At 35.4% G+C, this 13,570-nt stretch overlaps 1 protein-coding gene across 1 annotated transcript in view; it reads right to left on the bottom strand.

Moving 5' to 3' along the window:
- The window catches only part of MARCHF6 (membrane associated ring-CH-type finger 6), a 72,935-nt gene that overhangs the window by 6,037 nt on the left and 53,328 nt on the right, over window positions 1-13,570 (bottom strand). Inside the window, exons 20-24 of the mRNA XM_069492758.1 lie at window positions 13,283-13,352; window positions 10,021-10,202; window positions 7,809-7,943; window positions 5,293-5,382; window positions 2,150-2,282 (exon numbers count right to left, since the gene is read on the bottom strand). Of these exons, the coding sequence (XP_069348859.1) occupies window positions 2,150-2,282; window positions 5,293-5,382; window positions 7,809-7,943; window positions 10,021-10,202; window positions 13,283-13,352 (610 nt within the window). The remainder of the gene's footprint in view (window positions 1-2,149; window positions 2,283-5,292; window positions 5,383-7,808; window positions 7,944-10,020; window positions 10,203-13,282; window positions 13,353-13,570) is intronic.

Here is a 13,570-nt window from a genome sequence, read left to right as displayed (position 1 = left end):
TTGAAAAGCTAGATTCTGGGCAAGATTTTCGGTCTCTATGAACCTGAACCTCAGTTTCCTCATATCTAAAATGGAGTTGATAAAACATATTCAAGAGCTATTTTAAGAATAAAATATAAGAATTATGTAAAGCATTTAAACAACGTAAAACAAAGTGCTAAAAACCTTCATTAACTACTCTTTTTCCCTTCCAAAGGCTTCCCAACAAAGCTCACAATGAAATTTTTAATAATGCAAATATGAAAAGATTTTGGTTTAGAAATTCAAATAGTAATTCTTAAGTTTATACACTATTAATGGGCAGAACATAAAAAGAAAATAGGTCATTCCTACTATAGCCAAAACAGTAAAAGATATCATTCTAAAGAGTCTAAATGAATAATTTTAATGATGTGTTCTTCAACTAAGCAACAGGCTTTGAAATGTATTTCCTTTTTCTTTTTTTTTGAGATAGGGTCTTGCTCTGTTGCCTTGGCTAGAGTGCAGTGGCATCATCACAGCTCACTGCAGCCTCCAACTCCTGGGCTCAAGTGATGCTCCTACCTCAGCCTCCTGAGTAGCTGGGACTATAGGCATGTACCACTTCACCCAGCTAATTTTTCTGTTTTGGGGGGAAAGGGGGTGCCTCACTCTTGTTTAGCCTTCAAATATATTTCTGTGTGTATACTTTAATATGGTATGCATGATACTTGGTGTAGTCACTATTAAATCCAAATAAAAACCTTTAAGTTTCTACTCAGAAGGAACTAAAAAACAATGCAGTTTGTTTGCTGTGGCTCCTCAGCTTAACTGTTCCCTGTGTCCCATGCCATCCTGCAGACTAATGGACACACCGCTTGGCCTTCCTCTGTCAAATCTGTGCTTCGTTTGCTTTCTGGCTAGTATCTTTATTCACTGAGAGCAATGAGATTGTTAGAAGTCAAGCCAATGGTTACCCTGAAGGATAAAGAAGGCCACTCACAAAGAGGACTTCTAAGGGGCTAGGAACATCCTATTACACACTTGTATGAATATTACACTTCAATAGAAAGTTTGGTTGTGTTTTTAAGCCCCTTTCTCATGGTTAGGTAAAAAAGAATTTCTGGCAAAAGGATAAGACAAATGAAGGTGTAGAGAAAGGAGTGGGGAGCGATGAGGCCATGGTGTGTTTGAGAGGAGGCCATTCCATGGTTCTGTAATGGAAACTTAGAGTACATAACATGGAATGCGGCCAAACTGGAGTCCAGTTCAAAGCAAGAAAATGTAAAATATTTTCTTGTAAAATATGCCAAGGAGTTGGATTGTACTAAAAGCCACAGAGGAACCAACAGAAAAAAGTTCAGAGAGGTACAGGGAGAGTCATTCTTTTGAAAGGTCATTGTGGCCAGTGTGGAGAATGAATTATTATTAGCAGGTTCGAAGCCAGGAAACTAGATAGGAGGCTACTGAAGTTAAGCCGAAGAGTCAACACTACAACAAACGTCAGGAGAAAAGGCACCAGAGAGACCTCAGAGCCTGAGGTCAGGATCAACGGGGCTTGGAGACCACTGGGCTATGGAGAAAAGAGAGCCTAAGGCAACACAGATAGCCTTCAAGGTTTCTGACTTAAGCAATTTGTTGGATAACACTAGTTACTAAGGGAATTCAGGAGAAAAAAAAAACTTTAGAGGGGAAAACTGTGCTTATACTTTTGAAAATATGCTGAGTTTACGGTCTTGTGAGGATTCTTCAGTACACAATTAAAAAGATAATGTCTTTCAAGTTACTGACATGTCATACATTATCATCTCCTCTTTGGTTTTTCTTTTATGCTAAAGAGTTTTTTTTAAAAATTAGATATAACAATACTTTTACTTAATTTTATAAGTATATGATCACAGCACTTCTAGTCAGGAGAGGGTAACTTGAAGGAAATCTGATCCTGTTTTGTAGTGCATATAAATTTCAATACTTTATCACCTGCCTAGAGAAAAAACATGTACCAAAGAATTTGATGATCCTTCTAATCTTAGTCAAATCTAAAGTAGTGTTTTGAAGTCATTGTTTTAGCTAGATTTTATATTTACAAATAAAGCATCTGGCCATCAGATGGCCTTTGTTACTGGAAGCAATAAGAATGTCCCAGTGTTTATAAAAGCTTCTTTCAAGGCTCCACACCAGCATCACTCACCTAGTAAAGGAACAATGCCAGAAGCTATGACATAAGGTACACACAGAGAAAGCAAGAGCACAGAGATCACTGGAGCTGCCAGTTTACGAATGATATAATGAAGGTCAATGTTCCGGATGCCATTTGCATAAACCTGAAACATTGAAAAACAAACAATTAGAACAAAGATGCAAGACAAATTCTTCTAGATTAATAGAGCAATCTCTATTAATTAATGAACTAAATCTACCAACCCAAAAAGATTCAAATTAACTAGTTATTTTTTCCAAAGTTAAGGCAAATTCTGGGACACAAACATAAACACAGTACCCATAAGTTTCTAAAGAAGTATATTTACCCACTAACACTTTGTAGTTAACTCTAAGTGATAAAACAAGACACTAATCTGGAATCATAACTTACACTATCCTTGCATCTGGTATATTGTATACACCAGATGACAGTCAACAGTATAAGTTGAAGACCACATAACTTGAGCTAATTTCAAATATCTTATGCAAGAGTTACTTGTGTTATTAAGATTGCATTCATTTCATCTGAATGCAACCAGAAAACATCATGAACAGAAAACATGTTTCTGAAAAGCTTGTATAAATCAAATTTTAACAAACCAAAGGTATTTTATGTATAAAAACTTAGTATGAAAGAATTCTGTAGTGAATACAAAAATAAAAATCCAAGGATTTCTAGAATTTTTCATCATCTTATCCAGAAAGTTCTACTAAATAGTACTGCAGAGGAAAGACTGGATAGAAGTGGGAAAACAGGAACAGGAAATATGGATGGAGTGCAGAGAGGGATAAGACAGAAGAATGATGTTCTTGTTTTCTTCCCCTCTTAGCCCAGTTACTGGATGCAGAGTAACTCAATCTCAATGCGTCAGGATTTGAAGGACAAACAGGCTTAGTCCTCCAAAGGCATGCTTCCATTCCCAAAGACACCTAGTTAACCCAAATGCCTTTTAATTAAGGAAGCAAGGCATCCCAGTGTTTCTCAACCAATCTAAAACCATTTTCCTTAAAATTTAAATAAACAAACAGATCCGCCTGCACAGGAACGCACATGTATGAGAAAATAATGCATTATAGAACAAAATGTTACAAAGACCAGCAATGTTTCACAGACCCCAGCTCTAAATAAACCCTTTATCCACACACCTTTGCAAGGCCAGAGTTTCACCTGGAGACTCTAGACTAGACTGGCCCGCAGTGTGATCACACTCCCAGTGGACTTCAGAATTAGCCCACACTTTAGAGATAAATGCAAACACACAGCAATTCCCCAGCTTCCCCCACCCCACTCCTAAGAATCAAAATCTGGAGGTACAGGCTGAGAACTACCACCTTTCCTGCCCATATATCGAAGGAAGTGTGCCTTTACTGTTGCAGAACTGTACCACCTTATTTATCTGGCACTGACCTAGGGACACGAGGGCTGTCCACAAGTACATTTTCTAGATAACTAAAGCTTAAAGACATAAGTACCAAAATCTGTTACGTTGGCTATTTTGGATAAAAATTTTCCTCAAATGAATTACTATACTTCTAGTCTTATCATCAGAATACAAATGCACAATCTACCTTTTTCAAGGTTATCACCACAACAACCAAATTATCTGATAGTTCCATAATACGATCATAGCCTTAGGTGCTTTGTAGCTAGAATATTCTTAAACAGCTCTGCTTTATTAATCCATTTTTTTCCTTGCCTTTTCTTTTATTTATTCCCTCAAGCAGTAACCCTTTTCTTCCTAATCTATTATAGGCTTAGAAACATTAATACCAAGTTTCAACAGAACTCCAGTCCTGAAAAAAAGCACATATGATCATTTTGCCTCTACTTTGGACAGGGTTCTAGCTACTTTAAGCTACTGGCTAATCTTCAGATGAGGGAAGACTTAACAGTGGCTGACGAAAATTTATGGTAATGTCAACCTAAAACGAAGAAGCTAAGGCAAAATTAATATAAATAGAGAGTTTATCTGGGCCAAGATTGAGGACTGCAACCGGGGAGCATAGATCCAAGTTGCCTTGAATACACACCTCCATTAGCAGCAGTTACAAGTGGATTTTTAAAGTCAAAAAAGGGGGGCCGTGGGGGTACAGGGAGGGCTGATACAAAGTTGTTTGTCAGGAACTCTCATTGGTTTAGAGAAATAACATTGATTAGTGATTGGCTATACACTGTTAAGCTACAGGGTATGGGTTATGGTGGCCAATGCAGCATTATTAATTTTATAGCTACTTGTGACAACAAGCAGTTTCAAGAGATGAATACATAGCTCAAAGGGGAAAGAGGAGATTACAGCATGATTGTGGTCTCACTTTAATGTCTCTCTAGTCCTCGTAATTAAAAAAAACTTGCAATCCTCAGATAAAAGTTCCTTTCTTTTCTCAGTAGTATGGGAGACCAGAATATGCCATTTCAAAATATGTCTCTTTGGCATTAAGGATCATTTTGAGCTGATGGCAACTGAGAAATAACAGATGGAGGAAAGCTTTCTGCCCTCCATGTGCCTAAAAGCAGGCCATAAATTTTCAAAGATAAAAGGTAACCTACCACCCTCCCCCTCTCCACCAGGAAGGACCAAGGTTAACCTGATGACAGCTTAGGACCCTTACGAGCCTGGAGATGGCACCAGAGGAATCTACAGGAACGAGCTTTACTAACCTAGCCTTTAGATCTGCCAGTTATTTGCCTTCCCTCAATGTGTCACCCCCTAGAGACTCCAAGTACTTTTCCTTTGTCTTGTCACTTTCCCCAAAATTTACTATTCTTTGTTGAAGATTTTAGCTGGAATTCAAAGCTACCCCTTTGAAAATTACTCATTCTCTGGGTATCTCCTATGTAGATAGGAAATATATACTTTAATCAACTTCTGTTTTTCTCTTGGTTATCTGTCTTTTATATAGGCATCCAATCCAACTGAAAACTCATGAGGGTTGGGGAAAATACTATTTTTCCTCCCCTACAGTGGTAAAACTGCTTTCTCTTTAAAAGAAATATATATACACATGCTCATTAAAGAAAAGGTAGAAAACTCGGAAAAGTTACAAAATGAAAAATAAGAGTTCCATCAGCCAAACATAATCACAACCAATGCTAGACTGTCTTTCTCTGAAAATTGATTTTGCTTTGCTTACCTGTTCAATTACAGTTTTCAACCACCACTGAGGACCCATCAATGTTATAGCTGCAATGATTTTGGCATGCAAGACTCCAAGTGCCCAGTCCTAGGGTAATAAAAACCATTTAACATATTTCTGTTGTTGTTTTTAACAATAAACCCAGCAAAGAGGCTGTATAATTTTCTTACATTATTTCACTTCGAAACAGAAGTTCTGTAGGATTGGTAACAATTTTACAGAAGATTAACATATATTGCAAAATTCAGGTAACATTTTGGCCAACAGTTCATGTTCAATGTTTCCATTAAAAATCATTCTTGTATCTTTTGGAAATCTGTACTATTTTCCCAAGATGATTAGCCTAGACATGCATGGGGAAGAAATGTGGATAGTATATACCAGATGCTAGAGTGGTTATTGCTGGGAGGGATCAGGGTACTATTTGAGGCAGTGGTCAGCCTTCTCTGAAGTTTTCTTCATTTTATGTCTGAATTGATCTAAATGTTACATGCACTATATATTTTTTAATACTTGTATTTTTTTTTTTTAAGGTAAAAAAGAGTAGGCTATTAAGGATTTTGTGCACCATGGACTTTAGGGTTGTTAAGCAGTGAAGTCTATTTCTGTGATCTGATTTGCATTTTTAGAGGTTATGTGGTAGGGAATAGCGATCACTCTGGCTACCCTGCAGGTTGGTGGGGGGAGCAGGCTGGAGACAGGTGTACCATTAGGAGCCTAATAACAGTTCAGCAGGAGAACTGTAAGTGCTCCAAGCTGGAAGCTATCTGTGAGCCTTTGGAATGGTTTCTTAAGCCAAATTTATAGCTCCACAGTCTTATTTTGTCATAAGTCAGCTCAGTTAAAACCGGCAAAACAGCCTAAGGATGGTTTGAAGAAATAAAATAATGGCATTTATTTTGTTTATCCATCCAACATCCACTGAAAATCCTTGCTGCAATCAATTATTTTGTTAGATACTGCAAAATAGTAATTTTCTAACTGTTTACCTCTCTACTTTTATTAGCTAGCATTATTCTGTTAAAAAAAAAATATCTCCTTCAATTACTAATGCTATTTGACTATCCTGCAAAACAGCTCTTCTGAAAGATATACCATATGCTTAATTACAGGTGCTCCTTGACTGATGATTGGGTTACACCCTAATAAACCCATCATAAGTTGAAAATACTGTTAAGTCAAAAACGCATTTAATACACCTAACCTGCTGAACATCACAACTTAGCCTAGCCTACCTTAAACGTGTTATATTAGCCTACAGTTGGGCAAAATCCTCTAACACAAATACTATACTGAAAGTGAAAAACAGAATGGTTGTATACTCAAAAGTATAGTTTCCACTGAATACATATCACTTGCACACCACCATAAAGGTGAAAAATCATAAACTGGTAAGTCAGTTCTGTACTTCCCTTTGTTACTCATTTCTCTCATCAATTCTAGTCTATGAGCCAGACTAGAAAAAAGGCAGTTCCCCATATGCACACTCTGTCTCACTTCCAGGTCTGCCTTTTGGCTCCTTCTTAGAATATATAATACTTCTTCCTTTCTTACTCACTACTCTATACTGGTTAGGTTGGCTTAGATATTATCTTCTACAGAAAACCATACCTGAACTCCCAAAGCTAGAAGAAATACCTCTCCTACAGGATGCCACAGCTCTCTGTGCTTCCCCTAATCACACCACAGACCACTTGTGTATCTGCAGCTTTCCCACCAGAATGTAAGCTCCTTAGGAAGTTCATTTTCACCAGGGTTACACAATACAGGGTTTGGGGACAATTAAAGCACTTAACTAAATGTTTTCATGTAAATTAAGCCTGTGGAGGTTCTCTATCTGGAACATAGAGGAAGAGAAATATGGCCCTAAAAATTTTCATTTTCAGAAAAATCTATTGTAATATACTAAGAAGAGATCAAAAACAAAGCAAAAAAACCTCTGAATAACTAAAGTCAATGCCTAGCTCTGTCTCCCCAATATTTACTAAGAACTCAAGATCTTAATTCTATAATGTCAAAAACCTCAGGTTACAAATACAATAGAAAAGTTAAATTTCTTTTTCCATGAGTTTTAAGACCTTTGCTGTGACCTTCACGGGTCTCCCCAGGATGCTTTTTAATGAGCTGTGACTTTGTGGGAAAACATGCTGTAATTATTCAAAAGTATTAGAGTCTTAAAGTCAAAAAAAAAGGAGAAATATACTTCATTCTACCTCAAAGGTAAAAAAAAAAAAACACATATTAGTATGTATCTTTAAACATTAGAGAAGTCTAAATGATAGACGGTGATATTTTAACCTGTGAAGTAAGCTCTTTTAAAAGAGTTAAAAGGAGCCTATATTGGAAGGAACAGATTAAAGGGCATTAAACCATTTTACAAGGGTCCCTAGAATAGAAAAAAAAATTAAGGAGTTTTTCTAAACCAATGGCTTAAAATCACTTAAAATAAGTAAGGATTATTTTCTGATGCCAAATCCTTAATGAAATATCATGAGCAAAAGACATGTATTTACCTGCCATGGATAAAAAAGAGGAGTCTGGTCCAAGGGAACCCTCAGGGGAGCAACAATAACCAGCTCAAACAGGAGCCCCAGAAGGAGAGGAACTACTCCAGCCAGCAGCACTGCAACTATCAAAGTCTTCATTATCTATTAGGAAACAAGGAACCATGTCATTAAAGAGAATCTTTCTGACTTTAAGCCAAAGTCTTTATTCCATTGTGAGGTTTATTTTTCTTCTCTGACTTGATGCTTAACAGAACCACTTATACTATACAGTCAGCCCTTGGTATCTGCAGGGGATTGGTTCCAGGACCCCCATGGATACCAAAATTTGCAAGTGCCCAAGTCTCTTATATAAAATGGTATAGTGTTGGCATATAACCTACACACATCCTCCTGTATACTTTAAATCTATAGATTACTTATAATACCTAATACAATGTAAATGCTAGGCAAATAGTTGCTACACTGTATTGGTTTGGTTTCATTTTTTATGCCTATATTGTTATTTTTTATTGTTTTTTTCCCCCTGAATTTTTGACCCGTGGATATGGAGGGCCAACTACATTACCTTAGACAACTCACACTTTATGTTATATGTTTAAATGAGATTTCTTGAATACGTAACCGTAAGGGTTCAAACATTAGTGAAACCCTGACATTACTATGTACTGCCAGTACAAAAGGGAAAATTACAGAAAATTCATTTTACTATATATATTAACTAGGTGGCTATGCTGTTTTTCTCACAATCTCATTCTCAGGACGAGGCTTTTGTTTGTCCAAGAAAAGCCACTGATTGGCCAAGGTCCCTGATCCAACAGTGGCCTACCTCATAGGCTGATCTGTGACCCATGGGATGGATTGGTATAGGAGAAGGCCTCTGCACAATTCTAATTAAAGTAGTTAATAAAGCTGATCAAACTGGCCTCCCGCTAGAACAGGGCAATCCAACAGAACTTACTATGATGACAGAAATGCCCTATATCCATTTGTCCAATATGGTAGCCATTTAGCCACATGGCTAGAGTATTAGAAATTACAGCTCTAAAATTTGGACTAAATGGCAAAATGAGAATAAAGCTGAAACAAAGAGAAAAAGAGATATTACCAAAGAGTAACTACAAAATCCTGACAAAGAAATCAGTCTTTAAAGTGGCCTTGGATTCTGAAGACCTCTCTTTTTCTTCAGGTAGCTTTAGTGAGTACACCTGTTTCAACAAGAGACTAAATATGGTGTGTATAGAAGACACAGTACTTGCTTACTCACACAACAATTTGTGATGATATGAAAAAATATCAAATGAAAACTTGCATTAGCTGGTTTCCTTATTTTAAATATAGTTAAGTGTTTCATTATCTTATGGATTAAATAGCAATTTAACCCCTCCAACTCATAATATATAATCTCTGACTATAAAAATAGATTTTAGGTTTTTCTTCAATACTAATAGATAAATGGATATTAAACTTCTAGTGAAATCAAAATATAAATTCAGATACAAAACTACAGTTAATTACACAAATGAAAAGGCATATACAGTGGCCTAAACATATTTACCAGTCGTAGACAATATTTATACATATATAAATCACCACATTTGGATAATCATCTTAGTGGGTTTTTTTAAATCTTACATTTGTGGTAGCCAAGTTCTTTATTGAGAGCAGTAACTTCCATTACTTATTACATTTTCATATTAGTAAAAACATTCTTGAATTAGCAAGACTATAAAGAAATCCCATTTATAATATTATCCCCAAAACACTGACTGGACATCCTGAAGTCAAGATTTTACATATTCAAATAGATTAAAAAAATCAAATTTTAGAAAAAAAATCTATAAAGGAAAATTCTAATTAAACAAATTTGATCTTAAATTCTACAGAACAGCTCACTCCTTAAAAATGCAATCAATCTCCAAAAATCAGTTTTTCTAATTTTTGATTACTTACTTATTCAAGGGCCTTACCGGATCATTTAGTAGCATGTTTTTCAACTCTCAAATACATCTGAATGTAGGATTGTGGATCTCAGAATAAACCAGAAAGCTACTATTTCTTAAAGGAATATTCCTTAAAAAAAAAAAAAAAAAACCTCTCCTGACACTATCAACAAAATGAGGAAACAGATACAAGTGAATAAAAAAGATTTTCAAAAATGACTGGAAAAATATTCACTGCTCCTAACAGATAAGTTCCATCTTTTATTACAGAAACTTACCATGAGGGACCACTCTTTAACTTTCTGGAAGATCACTCTGCGTCCTTGGGGCATCCATGCCACCAGCACTGTCACGGCTCTTATGGACAGCCAACAAACATAGAGACCGCAAGCAGCTGTGTAGAGCTCATGGATTTTGGCAGTCCCCGTCCAAAACGACATTAACCAACGGCCAGCAAATACTGAAAATAGAAAGGCTGATAAATGAGACGTGTGGCTAGGTAAAAAGAATGGTGATCTTGATACTCTTCTACTAGTATTTTCACATTAGGAGAAAGATAACACATTTTTATATGTTAATGTCTTCATCAAATACAAAAGACAAAAACCACAGACTCTAAATAGTGCACAATTATTTGATTAGGACACAATGAAAACACAGCAGTCAATGAATGGGGATGAACTCTCCTGGGATATGCACTCTGATTTACCTTGCCAATTACTTGTTCTTTCCATCTGAAAAAGCTTTTGAGGACATTTTTGTTTTTGTTGTTTTCATCACCAAATGAATTCATTATGCACATAAGAGGACAAAAGGGGAGAATTTCTTTTCTAGTATTTGTGCTGTGCTATGAACATTACAAATAATGTAGAGTAATTTTCTTCCAACTGGCTCATTTGGCAAGACAGAAAACTGAAGGAGTGGGGTACAATCATGTTTTAAAGCACAATCATCAAAGAATACCATAATAATTTTCTTAGACAAAAATTGAGACCATATAAATATAATGGAATGTAATAAATTGATTTGAGAGCTAAGGCAATGTCTCACAAAAAAAGTTGTTAGAAATAAATTCTACAGTGTACTTACAATAATCTCTCCAGCAAGAAAGATCATTTATATAATTTAGTAACATTCTTTACATGATTACTTCTCAGTAAGGCTAGAAAGAACAGCAAGACCCAATTTTCTAGTGCATTTTTCCCCCATGAACTGCCTTCTTAACATAGTGTTATTATTTTTGAATACCTAAAAAGAACTAGTGGCTATATTGATCATTTTTACATGTTATCTCATTTATCCTTCCAACAACCCCTGCCTCTTCAATGTAGATATGACCTCTATTTTAAAAGATTATGAATTAAGGGTCAGCAAAAGAACTCTGCCCAATCAAAGTCATACAGGGTGGAGTTGAGTTTGAATGCATGTCTACCTGACAAAGCTCATGCTCTTGACCACTGAACTATACTACTTCCAAATCAAACTAAAGCAGCTCAACAGTAAAGTCTTACAAGGCATATGCTGATAACCATGGACTTTCTGCAGAATCACAAAATAGCATGGGTGTAAAAATAACTCTTTTAAAAAAAAGACAAATACATAAATATATTATTACATGAAATAAACATGTGCATCCTTATTTGAAGATATCAAAATCAGAACTTAAACTTCTGTAGAAATGTCTAGTATTCTAAATATATTTCTACTCTAGGGTTTATGTTTTTTGGTCTGGGGGATTTTTCATTTGTTTTAAATTTAATGGCCACTTTCTATTCCACATTTGACCTACTTCTAGTCAAAAAAGTGTTTTTCAGAAGACAGGGTTAGTTTTTAGTTCGTAGTAACTCAACATTAGTTAAATTGTAGCTCCAGAGAATATCCTACGGGGAAGAAATAGCATCCTCATGACCACAAATGTATAGTATGAGTCTCAACATTTTATAATTAAAAATAACTGCATTCTTTCCACTAGATGGTAGAACTGGATCAAAGGAAAATATTTACTTAACAATGTTTAATGGAACTAAATTACTCTTTTGCCACATTCAAGTACTAAAACTATGTTTCTTAGCCAGGCGTGGCAACTCACACTTGTAATCCCAGCACTTTGACAGGCCTAGGCAGGAGGATTGCTTGAGCCCAGGAATTCAAGACCAGTGTGGGCAACATAATGAAACCCCCCCCCTACAAAAATAAAAAATAAAAAATTATCTGGGCACGGTGACACGCACTGGTAGTTCTAGCGACTTGGAAGGCTGAGTTGGGAGGATGCACCTGAGGCTGCAGTGAGCTATGACTGCACCACTGCACTCCAGCCTGGGTGACAAAGTAAGACTCTGTCTCTTAAAAAAACAAACAAAAAAACACTAAGTTTTTTGTTTTGTTAAATATTTCTCATAAAACATGAAAATGGAACATAGAAACCAGAAATATAAAACTATCCTAAGTTCAAAAACTAAGTGTTCTCAGCAATATGTTTACTGCATTGCATTAAAATGGTTAACCAGACTGTCATTTTAACAGCTGTGATTTAAACAGTAGTTAGCTTAAGAGCAAAGTTCTAAAGGTCAAAAATCATTATGCAGGAAAAAAATAATCGTTATTTTTACCAGTTTAAGGTAAAACCACAATTCCTACAAGTTAGAAAATGTTCTCTCTTTTTTAGAAATAACAATTGAAATTAATTTTTCTAGTTGCTCTTTCCCAGCTTTAGCCCTCAATAAAAATTTGACTTATAAAATTAGTGTTATAACCAAAATATTAACTCAATATACATTTACATATGATAAGAGCTGAAAATTATCTTCCACTTAATGATTAAGTGGTTGACACATATTAATATCATCTAGAATTTTCAGGCTGGACATGAACAATAAAGGCAAGGCAGGGGAGAAATAAGCTGGTTTTGCCACTTTGTCACTGGCTGTGGACTCTACCCCCATTTATTCCTGCCCTCTGGAGAGGATGACAAGCTACTATATACAACTATATTCATCCACAGTATCTTAGTTGTTAGATGAAGAAACATTTAGTTTAAGTTGCCATACTTCAGTAGAAACTCAATGCCATGGAAGATTAGTATTTGTGAATACCAAACAATAAAGGGAAACAGTCTGGCTTCATAATGTTCTCTAGCAACAATATGCAATGGATTGGAAAGATAATTACATAGTGAGAACAAACATAATTAATATCAAAAGACTGGCTTGAAGAAATGACTTAAATCATACAGATGATTTTTTGAAAATGAGTATTGTAAATAAGACAATATTCATGAAAAATGAATGACTGTAAGTACATTTTCCAAAATCAAATCATAAATTATATCTTGACTTTGTCCTCCTGTGCTCCAATATAAATTAATCCAGTAAGATGGAGAGTCCTAAATTGATCAATATCCCATATTCAATCAAACATGAGAGGAAAACTATTTCAAGTTTATATCTGATAAAAAAAAAATCACATCTCAGCAAGATGTAACTTTAAAAAAAAAAAGAATCTTAAAGATGCTATCAGCTGAACGCCAGGACAAGCTCATACCTGGTAAAGTAAGGCAGATGAGGCTGGCAATCAGTAATGTTATACACATGAAGACAATCAACAGAAATATCTGCAAGGCAAAACAAACAATACATAAATGGTTCATGTGTGCTCAATATATTTTATGATAAACTTCCAAAACACAATTCTCCCATCAAAAAGAAATTGTCTGTATTTTTATTTCCAGGTTTTCTTTGATTTCACATAAAAAGGAAATTTTTATTTTTGGTAAAGTTACCTATAATTTAGACCAAAAGGAAAATAAATGTCCATTCTCACATAATCAGA

This window comes from Eulemur rufifrons, chromosome 17 (assembly GCF_041146395.1).
Source record: "Eulemur rufifrons isolate Redbay chromosome 17, OSU_ERuf_1, whole genome shotgun sequence".
Classification (NCBI taxonomy): Eukaryota; Metazoa; Chordata; class Mammalia; order Primates; family Lemuridae; genus Eulemur; species Eulemur rufifrons.
Note: the sequence above shows the minus strand (reverse complement) of the source record. Positions and strands in the feature narration are given on the sequence as shown.